At 41.1% G+C, this 27765-nt stretch overlaps 1 protein-coding gene across 2 annotated transcripts in view; it reads left to right on the plus strand.

The window, feature by feature from the left end:
- Positions 1 to 1142: 1142 nt before the first annotated feature.
- Positions 1143 to 27765, plus strand: part of LOC134539230 (uncharacterized) — a 31141-nt gene continuing 4518 nt past the window's right edge. The window contains exons 1-2 of one of the 2 annotated variants that reach the window (XM_063381025.1): positions 1143 to 1231; positions 6171 to 6784. In XM_063381025.1, coding sequence (XP_063237095.1) covers positions 6376 to 6784 — 409 coding nt within the window. In that variant the 5' untranslated portion in view covers positions 1143 to 1231; positions 6171 to 6375. Of the gene's footprint in view, positions 1232 to 5490; positions 5510 to 6170; positions 6785 to 27765 lie in introns of those variants that run through there. The other variant, XM_063381024.1, reaches the window with a different exon arrangement.

Consider the following 27765-nt stretch of genomic DNA (forward strand, 5'->3'; position numbering starts at 1 on the left):
CAAATTCAAATTCGCGAGTCAAACGAATTAAATAAAAACGCTAGCCTGTTCATGTTGTGTTATTACTTGTTTACAAGTTTGATAGTAATCCATCATCTACAGTCATAATAGTATCCAAGAGGCGTAACGCCCAGTAGTTCGTAGTGAGAAGTTGCAGCCGGTTCAACAATGCTCGGAAATGTTCGGAAATGTTCGGTGCCATCTTGAGTTTTGACGTCACGGTGGCCATATTGGTGGCAAATTGCCTCAAAAATCCTCAAAAAGAATCAAAATGTCTCTATTTTGAGGGGGGGGGGGGAATACTATTTTCGAGGGGAAAAATCTCCTAATTTTTCCTTGCAAAAAAATCTTTAGGTTTAATTGTCCTCAGATCCTCGCCGAAGCTAAAATTCCTTAAAATGGCAAATGGCAAAAAAAAAAAAAAAAAAAAAAAAACTCTGGGTCGTGTCCTTGACCTTAACCTGCCACACCGATCACAACTGAACATTTTCCGTAGTGGGCTTTCAACACAGTCATTCTTCTCATGTCGTCTAGCATTCATCCTCAGGATAAATTATTGCCGCAGGAACTACGCCTGTGTCCTTCCGATAACGCAGCCGGCATCGATCCTGGCTGTGGTCAGATGCGTACTGAAAATTCTTACCGTAATCAAATACTTAAAAAAAGATTTTAAATAATCTATATCGAGAGTTGATTTTTCATTTTCAAAAATTCATGCTCCAATTAGTTCTGCCCCGTGCCGCTCTGACGCCGTCTCGCTCTAGCGTCAATCATCGTTACTGAGAGCCCAGTATGAGAACGCTTAAGTTATTTTAAGTTGGTGTTAAATAAATATGTTTAATCAGAGGCATGGCATGTGTGCACTTTAGCGTTCGTATATTTCCTGTCTTTTATTTGAGATATACAACACACGCTTCGTTTTAATATCCGACAATTTTTTTTAACATGAAATTGTTCGATAAAACAAAATTAGAAGAAAAAAAATATTACTGGAAATATACCACGAAATTTCTTTTTGCAATTTATGTTTCGTAACTGCCTGGTGGCACAATTTGCAAACGAGCAACAAATGCAAAACAGCTGTAGTTACCTACTAATCTATGACAGTTGCACAAGAACAGTCCTCATACCAAAGACATGTCATACAAATATAAACCAAAATGGCGAACGATCAAGATGCTTACTGATCGCTCTCAATCGACGTCGAGTCAATAAGAAATACTCACTGAAGGTAACTCGAACGTAATATAGATCCTACTATAGTTCAACTTACCAATTTGTTAATAAAGAAAACAAAATGTTTTGGATAAGTATAAAAATAGTTTGCGTGCAGAGGTTTAACTGAAAAGGGGAAGGGGAACGGGGTTATATAAATGTAACCCCTCCTGAAATTAATTGTTAACAATTTAGGCCATCTTTGCTTTTGTAGTTGCAATGTTTTTTTTTTGTATAATTTGTGTTCCGTATCTTAAATTTTACGTAAAGTACTATTTGTTTAGATCGCCAAGATATAAAAAAATGGTTAAAAATCGTTTGCAGGCTGTGCCTGAATATGAATATCCCCACTACCCTCCCTGAAATGTGTTTTCAGTTTTCATTCATAAATGTGACTCAATAAATACAAGTTTAGTGTTTACATAACGTAAAAAGGGGTGAATAAAAAAATTGTATAAATTTAATTGGTGGTGTTTAAACATATAGCTAGTTTTATACGCTACGAAATGTTTACGTTTTTGCTAAGTGGCACGTAATTTTTTTTTTTAACTTTTAATATGAAAAAAATAAAAATATTCGCCTTTTGTGATCCATAGAGCATGTCTTTGGCGGTATGTGAGAGTTTAAGACTTCTTCTTCATAAAATACCGTCGTGTTTGTGGGGCATGGATGACTGAGATCATTCCAATGAAATATTCTTACATATCAGAGATAAACTAACCACCATACAATTAAAACTAAATCGAGAAAAAAAATTTATAAACTTGCTACTCATGTTGCTAGAATCTCAGTATTGCACTTTTCCATAACTCTCAGTGAGAATGAATTTCAAGTACTGTAAGGATTTGAATTATTCCAAATAAGATTACATAAGTTCTTCGCTACACCTATTTTCAAAAAAAATAATTGTTATTTACAATAATTATATGTCATTAAATATACCTATATTTTGTCATAACTATGTGTGACGTATCATGTCTACTTTCAATTCTCACTGTTAGCGCAATATGTTATACATATATAAAATATAGGCTGTTTCAAAATTAGTGGCACATTAAAATTTTTTAATAAATACTCAGAATTGAATATTAATATAAACACTTGTATTAAATTAATTAATTATTGAATATTGTAAAACAACAGAATTGTATTTTAATTAACAATGAAAATCAATAAATATGCTGAGTGTTTATTCTAATATATTATTTAAATTATTCATTAAATAATATAATAATAATTTAATGAAATTAAATTATACAAACGGGGACATAACTTCCTTTATAAATACACTTGAAAAAGTTTATAAACACAATTTATTTCACATAACATTCGCAATAAATTAATGTTTTTAATAATATGGACCAGTATTCAATGTCAATAACTAAAGTGTAAGATTTAAAAGCACATAAATAATTTTTATTGGTATAGGTATATCCTTCTTTTCATCCTGTGAAATTTTCGTTGCTCTTTGCATGTTCATTGTAAAAAAATTCACTTTCATCATTTTTTCATAACGCACCTAAAGAATAATAACTTCAAAAATATAATTTTTTTTTTAGATAAATTAGCTTAACTATCGTTGAACTTGAAGTTACTGGCCCAGGGCTCCGTCACTGCCTGTGTCACTGTGCAGTCGTGATGCAATGGAAGATGTTGGAATATTACTTTTTTTCCCTTAAATTCATCGATTTCCTGTCATTCCTTTCCTTTCTGTCTTATTTCTCATAATTTCTAGCGTTCACCGGTTGGTTAGGAAAATACGTTGTTTATTGTATATATTGTTGTGTTCTGTTACCCCTAACGTCACACCGCGGATTTTAAAACATTCTCTGTACTTCTGTAGTGACCGTTATTCGTAAAAAAAAAAATTAACATTATGATTCACTCAGCTCAATAGTGCTTTATATTATATTACTAGCTAATGGCGGCATTCGTTGCTGTTTCTCTTTATTTTTTTTTTTGTAATTTGTTTGAAGTAAGTACACATATACAAAGCATCTTTCTCTATCTCTCTATATATGTGCCTTTATAAATCTCACCACATTTATCTCCTTCTCTATATATCTTTACATCCATATATATTCTCCGCTTTATCTCTCTCTAAAATTCTGTATATCTTCCTCTATCCCTTATACCTATATACATATATATATAGATGACTATATAATCCTATCTGTATATTTCAAAGCAATCGGAAGAACTTTCGCAGATTAAAATATTTGAACTAACGAAAGTTTAAAATTTAACTTAAATAGATAAGATAATTAGCATCACACCTAAACACCACGGATTGTATTTTGTAGAAAATTTATTTTTAAATATAGTAAATTGTCTCCGATTTCCATTTCGCCAACGGTTTAGTCGTAGTAACGCTAAATATCGGAGGAGAAAATGCCTTATCTTTGAAAGATTTGTGCAATGGGGGTGCATGACTTGATGTAAGCTTTTGGACATACGCCATTGCTAAGCACATGTATGTCTGTAGAAGAAAACTACAAAAAAAAACACAAATAACAAAAACACAAATTAAGCAAAAAATTGCTGTCAGGATATAAACACCACACAATACTCCACAACAGGAATATGGTCAACAAACATTATGGATTATGTTTGTTTCGTATTTTCGTTTTGCTGTGTTTTTGTCTCGTTTCAACTGTTGTGCTGAATTTTTTTGGGTTCGGTATATTTGTGCTGTCATCATTTGTGGGGGGTTTTTCGTTCTGTTAGTCCATTTTTCTTTGTTTTTCTTTTGTGGAGTATTGTGTGGTGTTTATATCCTGACAACAGCAATGTTTTGCTTAATTTGTGTTTTTGTCATTTGTGTTTTTTTGTAGTTTTCTTCTACAGACATACATGTGCTTAGCAATGGCGTATGTCCAAAAGCTTACATCAAGAGAAAATGCCTTCTCCAAGAGGTAAGTTACATCAGGTCATTAGAACGGCCACCATAGTGAAAAAGTGAAACATTTCGAAACGGCTATAGTAATGCAAAATTAAATGCTTGGATTTAGGAAATAAACTGCTTCATACAATTTTGAAGAATCACATTTGTTACGGAGGAATCCATACAGATTATTACGGATTGAATGTATCTGAATGATATGACACGTCTTCGTCAAACAGCGTCTTTGGTGGTTTAGTAGTAGCTTTAGTTTTATCGACGGTGAAGGTCGTAGTGTAAAACACAAATATATTTATAGATATAACGGCTTCGGTTTTAGGTGTAATGGAGTTTCCTACGAAAATGTTTTTAATTTTTCCAACTCATAAAAAAACACGAGATTGATAGCACCCAGAAAAGAAAGTTTCACTTTTCAAAATCTGTTCAAACTTAATGTGATGATATTTTGAATCAAAAGAGAAATTTTCGAATTGAATGAGACCAGTTGAATTTTTTCGTATGTTATTAATAAATTTCGATTTTTCTTAGTCTACTCATTTGAACATATTCATACACTACAACTAGGTACAATACAATATCTTCAATTTTTTTTTTGCTTCAAAACTATATAATTTTACGAGGTAATTTTATATATACATATAATTTTACGAGATATTTTTTTGAGTTATTTTGCAAGAAGGTGATAACTTCGGAATAATCTTTAGATTTTCAGACCTGAAAAACTAATATATTTCTTTAAGCATATTTTTCGAATGTATTTTAGGTTTAGTTTTTATAATTATTTTATTAATTTTATATGTAAATATATTACAACATTTGCGCGTTCATATATGTTTCACAATCATAGCCTCTCAGCCAGATTTTGTTGTGGTAATGGAACTGGGAGATAAAATACGTTTATTAAGATTAATAAAAAGTCAAATCCTTTTTAAAGCGAAAATTATGTAAAATTTGTAATTATTGCGATTATTTTTTAGGCGTTTGAGATTTATACATATGTTATGTAAATATAAATAAAAATAAAAGTAAAATAAATATGTAGATGTATTCATTTAGGTTATTCAAAACCAGAACTAACCGATGCAAAAGTTAAAATTATGACATTTCCTCTACTCAAATTTTACACCGCATTCCTAACTCTTGTAAATAAACTTACGAACATTATATTTTTGCTCATAGAATTTACAAATATTCACAAATGAATGTTAAAAGTAACAGCAGCTGAGCATTTGCAACGTACCACTAGTAGTTACAGTTCTCGCCACAAGATGGCAGCAACGTCTCTTCCCTTCCACAAAACCATTGACCTTGGTGCGGATAAACTTTGTGTTTTAGTATTGAATACAATAGTGAATTATTGCCGTAAATGATTATTGAAGTTTTACTTTTGGTGTAAGTATATTACAAATTTTATAGACATATGTCGTATTTCATAACTGCATTAATTGTAACTGTAAAATCGAACCAGAACATTATTTTATTTTTAAATAAAACAACTTACGAAGAAAAATATTCTAGAAGTTAAGAGTTGCTTTTCAGTAATAATATACATTTCTTGTTTATTTGTCAAGTAGGTTTCCGTAACGTATGTAATGACTCCTAATGTAACGTCATGCATCTGTGTTTACTGCATGTTGAAATAGTTTTGTTGTCGCCCAGAAATGCGCAGCGCGCATGCACCATAACGTGGCGTGCGTTGTTTCAAAGACCTTGGCGTGTATTTTACAGCTCTCAAAGGACGCGTGGCACAGTAGCTGCTTGTCTTGTCTTTTAAAAAAAAGCAACAAAAAAAAAGCGGGGCGGGGAGGGGTAAGCCTATTATTTTCTCTCTCCTTTCTTATGTAAGCGTAGATAATTCGTGCAGGCTCTCTCTCTCGATGTAAACAACTTGCCATGACGTCAGCGGGCGCTCCGCTTCCCCATTGGCCGGGCGGTTTTATCTTACGAGCGCCGCCATTGGTGGATTTTGAAACGCGGTCTGTTAGACGGGCGCCGGGTGGGGGGAGATCTCTCAAGAGGGGGACGCTGACGCTATCATGGCATGATTTTTCAGTGTTTCGTTGCAGCGGCCGAGTGTGGAGTTGGGCGTGAACGGAGCTCGCGTTTGTCGCAAAACGGGGCGAGCGTCAAGGAAGCGGACATTGGTTTGCGCGGGAGTTTCTCGACGCGTGTGATGACCCGAAGTGCGTCGTGGGTTTAGAACTCGCACGGCGTGGAAAGCAAGTCGGGACAGTCGGGGGTTCTTCCAAAACTTGACGATGAGTGCCCGAGTGTTCAACCCAGCGGTCATGTCTCAGCTGCGGAAGGACGGCCACTCGCCGAGCGGGCCCGCGGGGCAGCTGCAGCGCGTCAGGAGGGACTTGTTCGGGCCCGTCGACCACGCAGACGTGGAGGAGGTGGTGCGGCGCGAACTGAGCGCCCAGCAGGCGCGCGACGCAGACCGCTGGGGCTTCGACTTCGGGCGCGGGTCGCCGCGGAGGCAGGGCCCCGGCACCTCGCGCTGGGTCTGGAAGAAGGTTCTGCCGGGAGAGCAGGTCGCTCTGCCGTACGCGCACCGCCGCCTCTCGTACCTCAACACGGCCGCCGATAAGTCGCCCGAGCAGACCGCCACCACGTCGGAGCCCGCCGCCGCTCTGGACAACAACAACAAGCAGTCGCACATCACAGGTGAGCCTCGTGTCTCCTTCAGTGTAGTTGGTATCACGTGGCAAGTGTGTTTGACGTGTAGTGGAAGGGTCCATGTTGAACGCAAGCACTGCACGGAGCGTGGTTCACAAGGCAATGGCCGTTACGCTAGCTGATAGTGACGCGTGCCCTGCCATTTAAATTGTATCGATCGGCGGGCCTTTATATGCGGGTCTTTATCTGACAGCTGGCGTGGCCACGCTAGTTCTCCCCCCCCCCCCCCCCCCCCGGCAACGTGACATGATTAATGTAGGCGCAGAGTGCAACGGTCTTTTAACCTCTCACTTTGTGTTATTTTTGGTCACTATTAAATTATGTTTTTAGTCTATTGTCATAACGTTGCACGAGGCGAAGTGATCTAGTGATCTTAAATTACAATTGGAATGTCAAAAGCACAAACCTTTCTATATATGGAGTACGTTTATTGCACAACACAGCATTTTGTGCCTCTTGTAAGGAATATTAATTTATGTAATAGAAGTATACTTTAAAATCATTTTTTGGCTTACCGCACAGGTTTAGATCCCTCCTCAGTTTTAATCTGTGCAGTTGTGTACAAACTATTTCAAGAGACCTGACATAAACTTGACGTTTGCATTCCACGTGCTTGGTTCACAGTAGACAGAAGATAAGCCTAGACTGAGCTACGATACTACTTGGCAATGGCAACACACCTTTTCACATGTTAAAGTTACAAACAAAATTTAAACCTGTATCTGTTATAAGTGTCGCCAGTAACTGAATTTAATTAGGCATAATAGTTAAATTTGTGTGTATATAACTGTTGTATCCAATGTGTTACCGAATTTCTTTAATAATGTTTGGGATTGAAGTTTGGTGACATTGTTGTACGTTTCATAATTGCGAAGGGAGTTCTTACTAGGGTGGAAGTACATTACCCGAATCACATCAAAAGAGTAATCACCAATTGTTATCAGTTTTATTTTTTTACATTTGCTTAAATACCTACACCATATTTTACTGGAAATATAACACATGGGCTAGTTTGTTTGAGAGCTGTTAATATACTGTATTACGCACTTTTTACAATGATAATGATTTGTTGCAGTAACGGTCAAGTAAAAATTTTAAAAATGCCGTAAGTATTTTCTATGTTACGAGGAAAGCCAGTTAATATATGTCGTTTTGTAGTATCTGTATTAAGTGCACTCTATATCTGATTCAATGTGTTCTGTTTAAAATAACATTTCACTTGGTACCACTAAGAACTTTATTTAGCAAACTGACAGGCGTAATGTTATTTATATGCACGTGGTATGTACATTTCATTTCTCTCTTTCCCCCCCCCCCCCCCCTTATTTTTCTAACACACATACTGACGTAATGTTTATTTTTTCTCTTTTTTTTCTTAAGGCTATGTTAATACTCTAATCTTAGTTCTGAATTTCTCATCTTGATGACAAGATCTGCCGCTTCATTACTCTTTTTTTAATGGCAGGAATGTCGTGCAAACTCGTTAATTAATTTTCTGCTTATGTTTAGGCAGTAAGTTAATCTACTTATTCATAGAATCTAATTTGAACGAATACAATTCTGTTTGGAATTATTATTTATATAATTAGAGACGTTAATATTTTTAGTGTGTTTCAGTACTGAATTGTGTGTTGGCTATACAGGCAGTGTGGTCGTACATCGGTGAATAGATTTGGAAAGTTTAAGATAATAGCAGTTTGTGATGCTTGTTACCTAGTATGCCGAAATGTCTTGACACACCATTTTCACCGAATTGTCAAGTACATGGCATCGAAATTCTACGATCTAATACTAAATTACAGTTTAAGAAGATAAAATAGGGTGATTATACCTATTAAAAATTTATAATATAGGGTGCAGTTTTTTTAGGAATATTTTTATAACACATGTTTTAGTGTTCGCGTTTCTAATATATGTGCACAGTGATTTAATGGAACAAAGAATTTATGTATATTGACTATACGGTATTCGTTATGTGCTTTATTGGTTTTAAAACTCGCCAAAACATTTTTAATATTATATTTAGCCGTAGATAGTAGGTCGTATATTTCTGACGCTTTTATCGGGTTTCAAACTTTGGTTCTGTAATGGCCATCGCGAGAGAACTTTACCGACCACGCCAAGCTAGTCCCGCCCGCCACACTCGCGACATCTGTCGAGGGAACATGTAACTGCTTCCAGCTGCTCGTCCGACTACGGTGTCTCAGTCGCTCGTCCACGCTCACAGCACAGAGTAAATATTTTTAATCTAGAATGTAGGTGTTCCAGAGAGATGTTTCTTCAGCCTGTGCTTGAAGGTAGCTAGGTTGTTTGATTGCCTTTTCGCCTGGTCCAGTTCATTCCAGAGGTTGCTTGCTGCTGATGGCTGCAAGTAATTATGTTAAACATGGTTGTTTCGTATGGAAGCGTTGCACATTTATGTTTTATTGACATTTGTATTGCAAAGTCAAACATTTATTCATATTAATTTTTAACTTTTTTAGTTCATTTGAATTCAGTTCATTCACTAAAAGTTCATTTTCTGTGTTCTCGCAGGTTGGCAATGAAATCATTTTAACTGTGTAGGCAAGTTCATGAAAATTTATCTATAGCGTGTCTCATTCTTAGTTTTCGGTGTACATATTAATGGGAAATTTCTCTCTTTCCAATACACAATTTCTGCCTTTAGCACTCTCATTGATTCGGTGTGCTCACTTGCCAGTTACATGCCATAAACTACATACGTTTTATGTACAACTCTGTATAATAATGATTGTATTTTAATGTATCTGAAACATTGTATATAATTTTGGAATCACTTTTCTTAATAGAAATAAAACAATGAAAGGACTTGGGTAATATTATTTAATACTGTTTGTATTTACATAGTACCATCATCTTAGTTTCAATACAACTTTTCACATACTTATCGAAATTTTGGTTTATGGCCGTATGGTTTACCGTGGCACAAAGCACAAATAAAAGAAGTATAACCTAAAAAATAATAATAAATGCACTTGAAACAATTTATTAACCCAAAACCTATCGCTAATATTCAACAGCAAATAAATATTTTTAATTATATGGACCAGTATTCATAATCGGTTACCAAATCATACATTATTTGTATTTGATCCTTTATTTTCGTCTTGTGAAAATTTTGCTGCATAGTGCGCGCGCATTTTTAAATATTCACTCATTTTTCTTCATAATGTGCCTAAAGAAGGATAATTAAAAAAGTATAACTAACGATGGCATACGAAGTGTTATTTGTAATGTTGGTGGCGCCGGGTGAGGGGCGGCGGTGGCAGAGGGAAGCCTTTTCACAGACGAGAGAGCCAAACTCCCGATCGTGCATCTTCGGTTGTTTAATTTTTTTTTCGTTCATTGTAACTCATGATAACTAATGGTCAATTAGGTTAGGTTAGCTACATTATAAATACTTTAAAACATTGTGGATGGTCGATTTGGTTAGGATAGCTACATTAAAGATACTGTGAAATCATGTAAACGGTTTCCTAGCCCTGGATAGCTACATATTAAAAAGTTATATGCTAAACAACCATGAAATTATTATACAGTATTTTTAATGTGGCAATACTTACCTAATATATCCAACCATCCACTGTAATGTAGCTAACCTATCCTAATCGACCGCAAAATTTAATGCCACACCGGTTTATACAATGAGATAGAACGGTAAAATAAAGCGAGCATGAACTTGGGGCGGTTGTCTCTCTGGTCTGTGAACAGAAGGCTTCCCGGCGGCGCGGGTCGCACCTCCGCGAGCTGACTCACCGCTAACTGGCCTGCCCCACATCGCCGCGCTGACGTCACCCGGGGCCCGTCTGCTGAACCCTCGTTCCCGTCAACCGAACAGCGGGCCAAGTGGTTCCCGTCGTTTCGTACACTGCACAAGGCCTATATCTTAATGGACAAGTTTAACAAAAGAAAATCGTTAACTATTTTCAATTTAATATGTATTCGGATCGTAAACGTATTTGAAGGATTACTAAAAAAAAATTGGTTTTCTGTAAAGTCGGTTTACGGACAATAGTCATAACAAAACATTAATGAAATGATTGCATACTTTTATGAACACAATTTAATCATTTTTATTTTAATAATAAAAGAATCAATACTTGAAATTATACTAGTAATCAGATTTTTAAAAATGCAAGAATAATTAACCTTTATTGCCGAAATTGTTGTTGTAATAAGCAATGAAAACCACATTAACTTTTCACTTCACTTTATAAACAGTCGAGTGGAAGAGAGATAGATGCGGCGCAAGCGTACAATGAGCGTAACGGGACACAGCGTAACGGAACAATGTGCGTAACGGGACACAGCGTAACGGAACAATGTGCGTAACGGGACACTTTTTCGTGCGTGCAGCCGGCGTTCATCGATTTATTAGACGTCACGTCAAAAAAAAATTCAGAAATAAAACCCTCAGACATGCAAGAATAAAAATTGTTTTTAAGAATGTGCCAGTTTCAACAATTATCAAAAACCAAGCTCTCGCGTACATTTCAGCGAAAGTGATTATGTCAGTGTGTTACTGGCGTCATGCTAGTCGGCCTCGTGAGTAACCAACCACCAGCGTCCTGGCCGTCCCAGCCTCGGCTCTTTTGGCGAGCGATGGGTTTTCTTTCGTCAGATTCCATCTCACGAGACTGCAACCCAGTTCAGCGAGGCTACTGTTATGCAGGGATACACCGGGAAGAGCCGAGGCTGGAGTGTCTTCTGCGGCATTGCTGCCCAGCAAGGGACCCGGGGCGTGGATCCTTCCCCCCTTTCCCCCCCCCTCTTTTTTCTCTCTCTCAAACCAACCAAATAAATCTTTCCCCCACCGCACCTGATAACGTAACAGACGAATGTCTTAAAATCTGATATTTAGACACATTACCTAAATTAATTACGATCAAGACTGGTGGTCGTTACCGTTAAGACAAAATAATTCAGTTCATCTGCCCTCCAACATTTTTTTTTTTTGTGTTCTGACACTACTACGATAGTCAAGTAAATATTTATAGTGAAAATAACTGCCGGTTTAGATGCTTCTCTCCCCCCCCCCCCTCCACCACTATAACTGCCGGTTTAGATGCTTCTCTCCCCCCCCCCCCCCCCTCACCACTGTTGCGCGGGTGACTCGGGTCGACGGACTTAACCGCGGGTCGGGTCACCGCTCCAGTGAGTTCGTGTTTCACACCCCCTCCCCCTCCCCCCTCCTGAGAGAGTGCATGGCCGGCAAGAGGGAAGCGTGCTTCATGACGAAAGCATGAAAGCACTAGAGGTAATTCAAACCGTGGCGGTCAGAAGCCAGAGTGTGGACGCGTTCTTTCGTTTCCTTTGTCGTAATAATTGGTCAAATTGAGAACACTCCTGCCTGGATAGCAATTTTTTTTTTTATTCTAACGAAGTTCAACACCAATGCCTTGCTAATGTGTTGTTAACGTCATTGTTTAGCACTGCTCGCTTCATAAAATGGCATTTTTACGATTCTCATTAACGAGTTCCTTTCAAGCTGTTAAAACAGACTTCTAGCGTCAGCTTTTTATACGTCTGCGGTTTGTTTTGCGAGCGAATTACTTGAATAGTGACTTCAACAATGTAGAACCGACACCAACTTCATACACTTACGCCTCCGCGGTTCAAACCATATTTCGGTGGAATTTTATTTAGCTTATAACGTCGCTAATTATAGGTGCAAAACAGACAGGCATAAATTAATAAATGTTGCAGTCCAGTCGAGATTTATGTATATTCTCATTTCCGTGGTACTATTCTGTGCACGCGCCGTGAAATATAATTTCGCCATTTGCCACTTGTCCGCACGTCAGTGCGTGTTCACACGAGGGACGTAAACAAGCGCCTTCGTTACACACACTCCCATTATGTTGCGTACACACGAGATAGCGCCTGTTGACGCTGGCTCCGGAGAGCGGAGGAGCGCAGTTTAGGCCCTTCAGGCCGTGCATGGGCACGTGGTGCGTGGCTTCGTGCCTGTACGTGCCTGTACGTGCCTGTACGTGCCTGCGCGTGCCGCAGCCACCACGCACTTTCCGTGGGCCGCTTGCTTCAGCGTGTCAGATGCTGGGAATCCTGTATGCTGCATCACACTAGATCACTTGAGAACCATATAATCGCTGTGCCAAAAATGCTTTTTTTTTGTTTTGCTTCTGCATTATCAGTAGCAGTCGTGATATTTTGGTGAAGGCTGTTTATTTCTGGTGAAACAAGGTAAGCTGCCACAAGCCCGGAACAAGCAACACAGGAAGTTGACTCATGTCGAGATTGAAAATGTAGAATTTAAATTAAGTAGTAAATTGTAGACAGTGTAAAAATAAGGAAATAAATTAAGTATTAAAAAAATTATATTTTGTGAGAAATCCCAGACTACTGTAAGGCCCGAATTCAGAGTTGACCTTCGAAAGCGCATCCAACTCTCATTCATCTGGCAGACTCTCCACCTCTCATACTTCAAAAACGCCTTTCGAATGACTTCCAGCTGAAAGCTTGTTCCCATCCACTTTCAGTGAAGATCTGGCAACATGGCACAAAAATTTTCTTAGATCAAGTACTTGGAGTGTGTGTGAAAAAGCGCCCTATTTCATTTCGATTGTCTTTTGTTTGCTCTCCCGCTGAAAATAATATTTTGTTTGGATTGGACACGAGGTTAGGGTTACCAGACACTGATAATAAAAAAGGACGACATTCATCTCGCCAAAGGAGGACATTTCACTAAAAAGGAGGACAATATATATATATATATATATTTTTTAAAAAAAGCCATGAATTAATTACAATGGAGTACGATATTTTACAATGTTTTGGCATTTAATACAGTTTCAGTATAAAGAATCAAACAAACTACGCATATACAGCATATTAAAAACACGTGCTTCTGCATGTGCTGCTACCTGTCAAGCTGTCATAGAACTACTTACTAGTGGGATGACTGCGGACAGCGCGCGCTTTGCCCAGAGTGTAACTGCAGGAATTATCTCACTTTATAAAAAAGCCGGAAATTTTGGAGCATTAAGGAAAATCCGGCCGGACGCAAAAAAATACATAAAAAGGAGGACATGTCCTCCTTTTGCCGGACGTCTGGTAACCCTACACGAGGTTGAGAAATGTTCTTAAGATGGATACGTTGCCTAAAATTATAGTGTTTTCTCCAGATGAAAAAGCGATTATTTTTGATCTCGTGAGAAAGCACAAAACCGTAATCGAAAAAGAAAAAAAAACAGATGCAGTTTCTTACAGAGAAAAAAAATTGTGTTTCGAACTCTTGATCCCGACAAAAATCAAAAACTGGATTTTCATTTTTAAGATCATCAAAAAATTCAAAAACCTCGTCAATGTGATTTGGAAATTCATCCAAATCTTCTGCCATCGCTACAAAACACGTGTCTGATGCACACTTTGCGGGCGAAACGATTTCTTTGAAAACGCATATTTAATTCCAAAACATATTTTACATATCTGCCATATGACAAAAATGTTTTAAACAATTACAATCATACATGAACACGTTTTTATGTGGGAATTATATATTAAAACCATCAACTGCTCCGCCGATTTTCAACTGAACAGGCATTCGAATGAGCTTCAGACCACATTCACTTTCAAGTGGTTGGCTCTCCTTATCCAGCAGTCAACCAACCACTGAAAAACGTCTCTGCCGAGCAGCTTCAATGGAAAAGCCTTTCGGTGTGTGGATAACCGTCGAAAGAGCTCTCTGAATTCGGCCCTAAATCCCTGTTCTGTGGGAAACGCCCATTCTGTGGAGGTTACTCTTAACTGTGGGGAAAAATACCCTTTATGTGGTTAAGTCAGTCAGATGTGCAGATTCGCTGGACTTTAGTTCTTAGATGTTATAACTTTTCTGGTTCAACATGAGTGGCTGAAAAACGTGATGTTGTATGGGTTTTCATTCGAGCATGCTGAGAACCAAAATAACTAAAGTAAAAAAAAGTTTGGTTTACACAAAAAAAAAGTCCCCCCCCCCCCCAACTCTTGTTACAACCACTCACCACATGAAATAAGAATTGGCGATGCTCGTTATTTTAGTTTCGTGGACATTACGCGTCACAATTGATTGCAGTGACCTTCGTATCGTAGCGGCCCATCAGTAGGAATGCAGCTGGCATTCTCTCGACACTTCACTGCTGTCCCCCCTCCCGTCACGGGTTTGCGACGATCATATCTCGTGGGGGGGGGGGGGGGGGGGGACGCACCACAATGCCGAAATACCACAACGCCGACAGCTAGTAAACTGATGTGTACCACAACGCCGATATACATTAACGCCGAAAAATGTCACAAAGGTTAGGTTAGGTTAGCACACAAATTCATTCAGTTGTTTTTCATTTTGCTCTTGTGCCCCCCCCCCCCCCTCCTCCCCTTCTCACAGCAACATTTTTTCGGCGTTGTGGTACACAGCAGTTTTCTAGCTGTCGGCGTTGCGGTCAATTTGACATTCGGCGTTATTGTACGTTCGGCCTTTGAATATATATACTGTATAGAAGTCGCGAGTGGATAGGATTTACTCTACGTTTTTCAGAAGCGTATGATGAGCAGCTTGGGAACTTCACCGCTGCAGTGCGCTGCCGTAACGCCCTGTATCGTCTTAGTTGTTATTTACATGTTAGAGCGCAGCACTGTCGCCCGCTGTCATTCCCCGCACCCCCCATCTATCATTCACTGCAGCTCAAGGACGTTCCACGGGAGGGGGAAGGGGTGTTTGAAGAGTTCGACACTTGTCCGCTAGGGACCACCACAAGTCGATGCCCTAGAGATGGTGGCGATTGCGGGCGGTGAATTAACCAACTACCTCAAAACCGTATTAGAAATTTTAACCTGGGCTGGCGACTTCTATACAGTATATATATTCAAAGGTTCGGCGTTGTGGTAACGACCCGATCTCGGGATCGTCGGGCTGAGAGATCGTCGGATCGCAGATCTCGGAGCGCAGAGGAGAACAGAGCAGCAGTGGCCTCGCTTAAAGGCGCGCGGGGTCAAGTGTTGCGTCGAGTCGGCTGAAAGCTGAAGCCTGCTCGCGTATGGAAATGTGTATTTCAGCAGTCACCTGATTTAGCGTCCGTACTCGTTGCGCAAGGTTTCGCCCCCCCCCCCCCCTGCTCACTCCCTCCCCCGCCCCCTTTTCCTGTCTTCCATAGAAATATGTATGCGGTTGTGGCGTCGCATGCTGGGTCAGCGCCGCCATTGTGTGGCGAGCAGGCTGTTTCGACACGAGTGACTCACGGCGCTTGTCTGCGAAGGGCTGTTAGCTGTTTGTTTACGGTTTGTTTTATCTGTGGCGAGGTGCATTTGGAAGGGAAGCCCAAGATGTACATCAAGTTCTGTCCCTGCCCGAACACGCCCGAATATTCACCTTCGGTCAACCTCTGGTTTATTTATGTATATTTATATTTCTCTGTTTATTTTAATGTAGCTTTACTAACCTAACTAACCAACCGTCCATAGTGTTTTAAAGTGTTTTAATGTAGCTAACCTAACCGACCACTTTTAATATTTGAATTCATTTTTCCTGCGCAAAAATAAAACAAATCCCGAGGTTGGCCGAAGGTGAATATTCGGGCGTGTTCGGGCAGGGACAGAACTTGATGGACATCTTAGGCTTCTCCATTTGGAATGCGATTTATTTGGCGAGTTCCCCTGCAGACACGTGGCCAAAGGGAAGGGCTCGCTTATTTAAATGAAAAAGGAAAAAAAACTTGAAGACAGAATATATATAAAAAAATCAACTTAGTTACATTAGATTACAGATAGCTTTATTTGGAGGGAATATTGTAATCATATATAGTGGGCTACAATAAATGATTTTCCTCCCTATCGTTAGCGTTACTAAAACAGAGGAGCAGACAACACAAGCCTCGTCGCACGAGAGTTGCGTAGCGTCACTGCTGCGTCATTTCCACCTCTCCCCTGCGTCTCCACTTCCGGCCGTTACAATTAGCATGCAGCCTGCTCCGCTACGTGCCTATCTCCCCCTCCCTCACCAAATTCGTTGCCGTTTTCCCATTCGACCGCTAATGCACGCGTTGGAGTGGCGTCGCCGGCTGACTCACTCTCCTCCTCTACCGGTTCCCCCCACCACGTGTCTTTTAACTATTCCCCTCGCGCGATCGGAATTTTCGTAAAGCTCGGAAAATTCAGCCGCCCTCAGCACCGAAGTTTTTCACTTCAAAAAAATTGGTTGGTACGAGAACATAAACACGCTTAAATTTATTGGTATATGTAATTAAATTAAAACCCCGAAGTAATGATAGACAGCTGTATATTCTTGTTCGTAAACAGAATTGGCTGGTACCGCTGCGGAATATTGTGCTTCTGTTGGTCGCGTGGAGTAACTGGGCGATGGCAGCCAATCCGCGCGGTCCGAGTACGCATGCGTGCTCTTGTAAATACTCGAGAGTTTCCACGTCATTGTTGCACGGCGTTACCGTGGATAGACAGCAGTGCGGTAGTCCAGGGAGGAGGCGGGGTGTGCTGGCGACACAGCCGGTGGTTCCAGCGCCGCGCGGTAGGAGCGCTGGCGTCGCGGACGGCAGAGTTCATCAACCGAACACCCGGAAGAGTCCACGCTGGTCGCGGCAGGGGTGTTAGCTTCTTCCCGCGCCGCTGGGCTGGCTCCGCCCACCTGCGCACAGGCCACTGCGCAGCACGTCCTTGTGGGGGTGGGGGTTGCTGTTTTAGAACAGCTTTATTTCAAAATCAGCGAGTCCTATGTCCGGATTTCGTTTTTTCAACTGCATTTTCAGAAGAGTGAAAACTGATGAAAACGCGTAGTTTTCAGATTCTTGAAAAGCACTCGAGGGTCTTTAAATTACACATTTTATCTTCATTTCTACTCCATTTAATGTTACGGTACACTCTTCAGTATGTGGGAACTATTTTTTTCTCCTCTTAACTTTAGGAAGTATAAAGGGCCGCGTTTTCAGCATTTTCCCCCTTGAGAAGCATGGCGCTGCGGCCTCAGGTGTCCGTGTCTGCGCGGGGGGGGGGGGGGGGGGCAGGACTCGGCCAGAAGAGCTTCTCATCGTGTGCCATCGCCTCACAGGCTTCTTACACTCTTAGAATTACCTTTAATTTATGGGCTTTTCAACGAAGAATTTGCCTCAAATAAAAGAAGAGTTATTAGTTATTTCGGAGAACTGTATCTTCATACAAACTTCTGCTTATTTCGACTTTCCAATTATGTTATTTGTTATAAACAAAGTAAAAAACACACGAGGAAGAGAGTTTTTTTGTTTTGTTTTAGTTTTGACGTGATAACGTCTTATAAATCTATGAACGCCGGCTGCACGCACGAAAAAGCATGACTCATTGTCACGTTTCGCCTGAGCCGAGCGTGTAAGCGAGAGCGCGGTACAAGCGATAGAGGCACGATCGGCCTAAGCGTTCGGCTTGTGACGCGTCTATCTCTCTTCCACTCACGTTATCACATAAAATTATCGTCCGTAAACCGACTTTACAGACATCCCCCTTTTTTTATGTTTTGCTTGTATACCAATATTATTCTTGTGATTCATGTTCAAAGTAAGTACCTTTAGAACCTGCAAATTATTAAAGATAACTATTAGTTTACGAAGATCACTGGATAGATTGTAACCAGCCCTTTTTGTAAATTTAAGGTGAACATTTTTTAACTGCATGATCGCGCGTAATATTTTTAATCAAATGGAGTAATATTTTAAATCTTAAAAAAAATAGTTTGTTTTGCTTGTAAAAGCGAGCTGGATAACCTCGCCTTCTAAAAAAAATGTATTCAATTTAAACACACTTAGGGACCTTATACATGCTGCACTAATACAGTTTTGTTTCACTACAAAACTGTAAACTACAGTTGAACTGTAAAAAAAAACCTGTTACAAGTCTATCCTAAAAGAAACGTTAGATCCAGACCCACACTATTGTGTGGATTCTAGAATTCATAAAAATAATGTATAAAAACATAATCCCTTGTTTTTTTTTTACAAGGAAATCATTTTCATGAGAGACGCGATTATAAGTGAATCCCGCCTGATTGCTGCTCATGTCTTCCGACTCGTGGTCGCGAGCAGAAGCGCTGGTCGTGACGCGACGCGACGCGATGCCCCGGGTCGCCGGCGCTGACCGCGACCTCTGACCCGCGTCACTCCACTCGCGCGGCGACCTTGGAGGCGTGCCGCGCTGCGGTGTTCCGGGTTCCCTCCGTGCTAGTCACGTCTTTGGAGTCGTGCTTCTTTAGGCTTCTGCAGGCGCGTATTGAAATAAATGATGAGAGTGAATTTTTGCGATGCGCGCGCACCGTGCAAAAAGATTGCAGACGATTAAATATTGTGTGTGTGCTGTTAATTGAAAACACTCTTCTATTGTGGATATTAACGATGTAAATAAATTGTGTTTATTAACTTTGACAAGTGTATTTATATAATTCAGTTTATGTTTGCGTATGTATAAATTTGCGTTATAAATTATTATATTATTTAAATCTAATAAATTGAGTGGATAGATTATAATAAACTTTAGCATATTTAGTGATTTTCATTATTAATTGAAATTTATCACGATTATTTTACTGAATTAAATAATTAATTTTATGCGTGTGTTTATATAAATATTGAATAGAGTGTTTATTTAAATTCTTTAACTTGATTGAATTTATACCGTATTTATAATCCACTCCATTTCTTTTATTATTTTATTTCTATTATTTTCATGCACAATTAAAGTTATTTTTTTTATTACGCCAAGTAAGTATATCTTTTAACGCGCGTACATAAGTAAGTAAGTACATTCACTTTTTTTTTAACTGCGTGTATCTGTGTCTGTAAGGCAGGATAAGTGCTACGCTCGCTGGAGCTTCTAGCGCGGGATAGTCTCTAAGCGCAAGGCTGTGAACTGTCGTGCACAGGGCGGTGTCAATAACTTTATATGGCGGAGAAATGAAGATAAAAGTGCAATGCGGCCTTTCAGTGCCTTCAAGAATCTCACCCGGGTGTTTCATGCCCTAAAAAAATATTCTTAAAACACGTTTTGTTTTAGCTATCTTCACTCCTAAAAATAAAGTTAAAAAAACTAATTACGCAAACAGAACTACTCATGCGCCCTCAGCACATTTTTAAATGCTCTCTGCTCTCAGCTCCACGCGTGGTTTCTTCTGAAGATCTGCACGTCGGTCGTGGCAGAACAGATGTAAGGGAGATACAGAGGTAAACTTTTAGGAATTAGCCCTTTAAAAAATGTAACATAGCATGAAAATGTTAAGTTCCAAACAACGCCTTGACTACCATTTTGAGTTACGTTCAATACGATGTGTCTGCAGTTCTTGAAAGCCACGAAGTAAACGGTGACTGTGCTGGAAGTATATAAAAAAAAACTTTAAAATTTCCATTTTGTTTTTGACTCATCACTCAAGTTGATAGTTGCTCATTAATTATAAATAGTTACAGACTTGTCCACTTAAACCAGGTGAAAATGATCTCTGAAAAGGTTTTAAGCATTCTAACTTAAAAATAGGTACGTTCATGCGAGTGGATAATTTAGTGCTATATTCAATTTGGCTTATACATAATAAATGACACAAAAAAAATTTGCAAGATAAATTAATTTAAAGACCTTGAAAATATACTGAAATTGGTGCACTGTGTATTTGTAAACACACTTAGAAACCAGGTTTATTTACGATCATATCAATGCAGCAAGAACACTTCGCTATCTGTCGACCAGTTTAAATTACCTGCACAGCCACCATAGCCACCATAGTCACGAAACACGATCCACAAGCAACTCTGTGCTAGCGATCTAAATGTTAATGTGGATCTGAGCAGCAGGCTAGAAGGCAGTCTAGTAACCTCGCTACCTTCAAATACAGGCTGAAGAAGCACCTCTGGAACACCTCAGCATTATCACCTCGCGGCTTTGTGAATGTGGGAGTGACTGTTGATTAATGTAATGGATATTTCACATTATCTTGACAACTAATGACAATGTCTTGTAACCATTAGTTACATGCCAGCAGGTGTATGCTTGTTTGTTTTTTTAAATTTATAGTAACATATAAATTGATTTTCTTCCTATATTTTATCTTTGATCGTTAAAATTTGTTTTCTAACATCATATCTAATAAACAATAAAGTCTTCTTTAGTCATGCTTTGATTTTTTAAATGTGTTGTAATGGCAGGTACAGGCGTATCTGTTGTTGCCTGCATAGAACAAGGATGGAGATATAGAAGTGCGACTCTTACAGTGGAAACTGCGACATGGTGACGCTATCTATCGGGTGGGCTCATAACTACTAGCAAAAAAAACTCGAACAGGAGGTTCCTATCCAAAGTGTTAGGTTTATAATGTTAATTTAACTACTTGACGACTAATTGCTTAGTAACGGATATTTAAACCTTGCGAGAAACACTTGTAAAAAAAAAAAAAGCATGTACTGTATGATTTCTGGTATTTCGCAACACAAGATTGTGTTGCTACCAAAAATAAAGTGAAAGAAATTTCCACTGATTTGTTTGCGTGATGATAGCTTGTGCATTACTACTCACAACCAGTGTGGGCCGAATCAGTGGGCCCCGAAATTTAAAAAAAAAAAAAAAAAAAAAAGTTCCAAGTCTCGGTCTCGGTAATGAGTGTTTCCCCCGTGGTTTCCTGCGCTGCTGCTGAGGTGGGGTATGTGTGGGGGGGAGGGGTCATCAGATCGTGTCTCCCAAGGTCACTGCCTCCTCGCGCCGCGCAGGATCGTTGGCCCCCGCTTCCCCCCCCCCCCCCAGCCCCATCATGGTTCACTGCTCGTGGATGTCCTGCCGTGCGTTTCGCGTCCTGCACCGGAACACGGCGCCTGGGGCCGGGTAGGGGGCGGGTTGGCGGGGGGCGAAGTCCCGGGAGTTGAACGATCACTCCCAAGGCGAGCCGGGTCCGGCGGCGTCGCTCGTTGTTCGCCACCAACAATGGCCGGGCCGGCGAGATTGTGATGATGGTGATTATGGTGCCCTCTCTCTCTCCGCTGCTTCTCTCTCCTCCCCCTCCCCCCCCCCTTCAGGGGCCCTCACAGCCGGAGGCGTGGTCCAGTGGAGCTCGGGCTCCCACCCCGGTCTGCACGCATCTTCATGTTTTTAAAGAGCCGCGCGCCGTTGGCTGGAGGTAACGCAAGAGTAGGGGTTGTTTTTTGTGTCCCTGCCGTAGCACCGATTTATACTTTCCTTCAATGTCAACCGCCGTTTAGATTTTGCTTGCAGCACAGATTTTGTCCCAACATTTCACGGCTCGACGTGTTGACTTAAAAACTCGCTTTTACCAGAGTTTGCAGTCAAGTATAACGTACAGTCAGTTGCCTGTGCGGAAATGTCATGTGTAGGCCTCGCCGCGCCGCGCCTGAATTTAGACGAACATTGAAAAACAAATATTAAGACGAGATCATGAGGATGGATCAGACCTTGTTGACGTGGAAGCGACTGTAGTGCAGGGCAACCTCCCCCCCCCCCTCCCGGTACATCGTATTCGTCGTGTAGTTCTCCTCTGCCTCCTGTCGCCTCGCTCCTCGCGCGCGGCTCGTGATGACCGATCGGGATCGCTGCTACCGGAGACTCATTGTCCTCCTGTGCTCCTGTCCTGCGCAGAGGCCGCGCCGCTGCTGCTTGCACGACGTCTTCGCTGCCTCGAGGTGCCCGCTTTGAGGCGTCGCTTCAACGAGATACTCTTGTCTCTTGTCAGAGTTCATGTAGTTGGAGGTCTTCTGGTTGGAGGGTCTTCTGGTTGGAGGGTCTTCTGGTTGGAGGGTCTTCTGGTCGGAGGGTCTTCTGGTTGGTGAGTCTTCTGGTTGGTGAGTCTTCTGGTTGGTGAGTCTTCTGGTTGGTGAGTCTTCTGGTTGGTGAGTCTTCTGGTTGGTGAGTCTTCTGGTTGGTGAGTCTTCTGGTCGGAGGGTCTTCTGGTTGGTGGGTCTTCTGGTTGGTGGGTCTTCTGGTCGGAGGGTCTTCTGGTCGGAGGGTCTTCTGGTTGGTGAGTCTTCTGGTTGGTGAGTCTTCTGGTTGGTGAGTCTTCTGGTTGGTGAGTCTTCTGGTTGGTGAGTCTTCTGGTTGGTGAGTCTTCTGGTCGGAGGGTCTTCTGGTTGGTGGGTCTTCTGGTTGGTGGGTCTTCTGGTTGGTGGGTCTTCTGGTTGGAGGGTCTTCTGGTTGGTGGGTCTTCTGGTTGGTGAGTCTTCTGGTTGGTGAGTCTTCTGGTCGGAGGGTCTTCTGGTCGGAGGGTCTTCTGGTTGGAGGGTCTTCTGGTCGGAGGGTCTTCTGGTCGGAGGGTCTTCTGGTCGGAGGGTCTTCTGGTCGGAGGGTCTTCTGGTCGGAGGGTCTTCTGGTCGGAGGGTCTTCTGGTCGGAGGGTCTTCTGGTTGGAGGGTCTTCTGGTCGGAGGGTCTTCTGGTTGGTGGGTCTTCTGGTTGGAGGGTCTTCTGGTTGGAGGGTCTTCTGGTCGGAGGGTCTTCTGGTCGGAGGGTCTTCTGGTTGGAGGGTCTTCTGGTTGGTGAGTCTTCTGGTTGGTGGGTCTTCTGGTTGGTGGGTCTTCTGGTTGGAGGGTCTTCTGGTTGGAGGGTCTTCTGGTTGGTGGGTCTTCTGGTTGGAGGGTCTTCTGGTTGGAGGGTCTTCTGGTCGGAGGGTCTTCTGGTCGGAGGGTCTTCTGGTCGGTGAGTCTTCTGGTTGGTGGGTCTTCTGGTTGGTGGGTCTTCTGGTTGGTGGGTCTTCTGGTTGGTGGGTCTTCTGGTTGGTGGGTCTTCTGGTTGGTGGGTCTTCTGGTTGGTGGGTCTTCTGGTTGGTGGGTCTTCTGGTTGGTGGGTCTTCTGGTTGGAGGGTCTTCTGGTTGGAGGGTCTTCTGGTTGGAGGGTCTTCTGGTTGGAGGGTCTTCTGGTTGGAGGGTCTTCTGGTTGGTGGGTCTTCTGGTTGGAGGGTCTTCTGGTCGGAGGGTCTTCTGGTTGGTGAGTCTTCTGGTTGGTGGGTCTTCTGGTTGGTGGGTCTTCTGGTTGGTGGGTCTTCTGGTTGGTGGGTCTTCTGGTTGGAGGGTCTTCTGGTTGGAGGGTCTTCTGGTTGGAGGGTCTTCTGGTCGGTGAGTCTTCTGGTCGGTGGGTCTTCTGGTCGGTGGGTCTTCTGGTTGGTGGGTCTTCTGGTTGGTGGTTCTTCTGGTTGGTGGTTCTTCTTGTTGGAGGGTCTTCTGGTTGGAGGGTCTTCTGGTTCGGTGACTTAAGGTTAGGGGTCTTCTAGTTCTAATATGTTATTTTCTATTTTTAAAAATAAATGATTAATTACTTCCATAATATTTTTTTTTGCCAGTAATCAAACCGCAGTTCTGAGAACAGCCCCGCCCCTAACAAAGCGTGCGCCGAGGGACGCCAACAGGTCCCTCCATCCACAGCCGTCTCGCGAGGGCCCTCTGTGATTGGTAGCTTGAAGGTCACGTGTGCTGGGATTTGTTGGAAACCAGCGACTCGCAACCCGTAATCATGTTTCCAGCCGGCTCGCTAATCCTCGGATTGCTTCCAGTAGGCGATTCTGCAGGATGGACGTCCGCCTGTCCGGTAGCAGGTTCCCCCCGCCCCTCACCCCACACTCCAGCCCTCACATGAGTGTTCAGTGTATACGTGATCTCTGCCAATAGCGTTCTTGTCTCCGTGTGCTCTGTTGCCTAATAATACACCGTAGAGCCCAAACGTTTCAGGCATAACATAGTAATGTTTCAGAAAAAAAAAATATTTTTATGTAAGGTAATAAAACATTTGCAAATCTGATATAGTGTAAGCTGTATAGAGAAATGTTAAATGCTAATTTGGGAATTATTTATATTCTTATTGTATTTCGTCAAAAGCTTTTTTTTTTATTAGAAGGCAGAACCGAAAGTTGCCATCTTTTTCAAAATGCCTTTATCAATCACTATGTTGTACTATTTAATGGAATGCCGGAAATTAGTAGCATCAGGATGCCACAGATAGCTGTGTAGTTTTGTTCGTTAGGCGGCATGTAAGTGCGACGCTCGCTGGAGCTTATAGCGCGGTGTCGCCTCTAAGGGCAAGGCTCATGAGCTGGCGCGCAGTCTTCTCGCTGCGGATAGAGCGACTTTGAGCGGTGACAGTAACATTATATGGTGGATAAATGAAGATAAAGGTGTAATACAAGGCCCTTGGGTATTTTCAAGAATTTGTATTTGGTGATTAATTCCTAAACATTATTCTGAACGCACGCGTTTTATTTAGCCTTTTTTTTCACTATCCTAAAAAAAATCATTTTAAAAATGTAATACGGAAACAGAACTACTCACCCTCCTTTTGACTAATCTTTAATGTTTGTTTTTTTCGAAAACAGGCACCTTCAGAGATCTTGAGCAGTTTTCAAGTCACGTGGTTTCCTCTGAAGTTCTACACACGGTTTGTGTGCCCGGTTACACGGGGCCGTAACACACATTGCGTACCTTGCCGTAACACACATTGCGTACCTTGACACGTATCTCATTGGCCATTGCTGAACAGTTTAACATTAACACATCTGAAGTCTTCGTTTTCAACCACATTTTTTTCGCTTTGTCCTATACCAGTATATTCAAAAACTAGCATGCAATTGGATATCAAATCGCAGATTTTACAACTTTTTTTTTAAATGAAACTTTTTGTTGAGTAGTCTTCAATTTTCGAGCGTTGAGAAGATCCTTTTCGCACGAAGGGAATAGCCAGGCACGTGGTGGGGGAACCGGTATAAGGATAGTGCGTCAGCGGCGACGCCACTCCAACGCATGCGCTAGCGGTCGAATGGGACGACAAGAGGGGAGGGGGGGATAGGTATGCAGTGGAGCATGCTGTATGCTGGTTGTAACGGTCGGTAGGGGAGTGTGGAAATGACGCAACAGTGATGCTACGGAATCCTCGTACCACTGCGTGTGTTTGTCTACTTCGTAGTTTTCTTAACCGCTAACTATTTGTGCTACCATATTTCTTTTTCATTTGAGATCATACCCGTATTGTTACTCTTCTCAATTTTATCTTTTGTCTATGCCTAATAAACAGGAAGCTTCACTTTGTCGCGCGTGGATTCACAGACACAAATTTGTTTTTTGGTTAGATTACATTACTTTATATTTGGAATTGTTGATTCTGCTCCAGATATTTAAGAGGCAAATGTGCTGATTTTTAAAATAATTTTTTACTACATTCAGCACGGGCTCGTTCGTAACTGTTACCGCTATTTCACTGACAAGTCATGTTTAGCACTGCAGGCCCAGTGATGTAGATAATAAAATGTTATCACGAGCGCGCCTTTATACTCCTCTCTGCGGGAAGGGCGGTCTCCTGGCAGCCACCTGGCAACGCACCGTGGCGGCGTTTACAAGAGGCTGTAGCGCTATCTCCTGCGGGCAACCGCGCCCTTTCGCTGGCAACACTGGCAACACTGGCAGGGGCGTGCGGCCATAGTACAGTTTGTCCATGAAAGAATGCCCCAGTTACAAATTTTAACAGTATGAACTGTAAGTGTTGTAGAGTGTTGGTTCAAGGTTACAATTAAAGAGTAACTCAGACAGTTCTAGATAAGCGCATGCGCGAGGTACTGCTTTGTTGTTTTGTCGCCTGCAGCGCCACCTACGCAAAATGGCGACTCCTGAGCGTAAAGCGTTTTGTGTTGTTCTGCAATTTGCCAAGAGGTGAATCTGTCATAAGCCCTCCCCTTTGAAACGCTTTGTAGAGAGTGGTTGAACGTCGAATTCCCTGACCGTTGGATTAGTTGTAATGGTCGAGACGACAGAGCTCTCGTTTCTCTGGCCTCCATGTTCACTTGACATGATGTCATGCTATTTTTTTTTCCTTTGGGGCTTTATAAACGATCGTGTCTACGTTCGGCCGCTACCTAATGATTTGCCAGAGTTGAGACACAGAATTGAAGAGGCTATTTGCTTCCATTACTCCGGACGTGTTAACCGAAGTGTAGGAAGAATTGTACTTAGGTTGGATGTTTGGCGAATAACTAAAGGTGCACATATTGGTCATTTGTATGAAAAACTAGGCTGTTATAATGTACTATTGAAACTGGGACATTATTTTAGGTCACCCTGTACTTGTGACACTACTAGAGGAGGACACGATATTCCTGCGGAGTTTTGAAAACATGAATCGTTAGGACTGTTGTATGACCATAAATAGTCACGTGAATTTTGTGAATTTAGTTGAGCAATATTGAAATGAGTAATTTGTCGTTCATAAATTTAATACTTGATTGTGAATACAATAGTGATAACCAGCATTATTGTGTATTGTTGCCTCAGTTAACTTTGTTTAGGAAATCAATAAGAACAATTTTTTTATGAAGCTTTTTCGTCCAAGAATGTTTTACCCTAAACTTTGAACTACATACTTCACAATTAAAACTTGAAATGTGGAATTGCATTCCTTTGAGTGTTATCACTTTTTGCACTCGGAAGTGTTCAATTCAATGTGAAGTGGCACAAAATTTAACACATGAGACTTGCGTTCGGGAGAACTTGTATTGTAACCACCATCCGGCCATGATGGATTCTGTTATCGATGATTTTCCCGAAATATCTTCAGGCAAATCTTTTTGGCGTCTAGAAATTATCATTTATTAAGGGGAAAAAAATGTTGATTTGAATATGGTCAAAGTATAACTATCATTATTAATAATATTTAACCTCTTGTAATTTATTGTGTTTACCTTGCTGTATTTATTATAAGTTTGACTGGTTTTCTCAGCCTTTTCCTTCAAGATATAAGATTTTTAGATGTCACTGCCACTGAATTTGGGAGTTGTCTGCCACACAACTTTGGCCAATGGGTTTAGCTGTAATCCAAGAAAAAATTACTTTGGACTTAATTTAGCAATTTTGGAAACTCATTCCTCTCCATTGGTATCAGCTTTTTTTTTATTAATTTTTACTAAGATAATTTGTAAGAAGTTTGTAATTATTTATTTTAGATATGAAAAAGTAATTGCACAGCT

This window comes from Bacillus rossius, chromosome 15 (genome assembly GCF_032445375.1).
Source record: "Bacillus rossius redtenbacheri isolate Brsri chromosome 15, Brsri_v3, whole genome shotgun sequence".
Taxonomy (NCBI): domain Eukaryota; kingdom Metazoa; phylum Arthropoda; class Insecta; order Phasmatodea; family Bacillidae; genus Bacillus; species Bacillus rossius.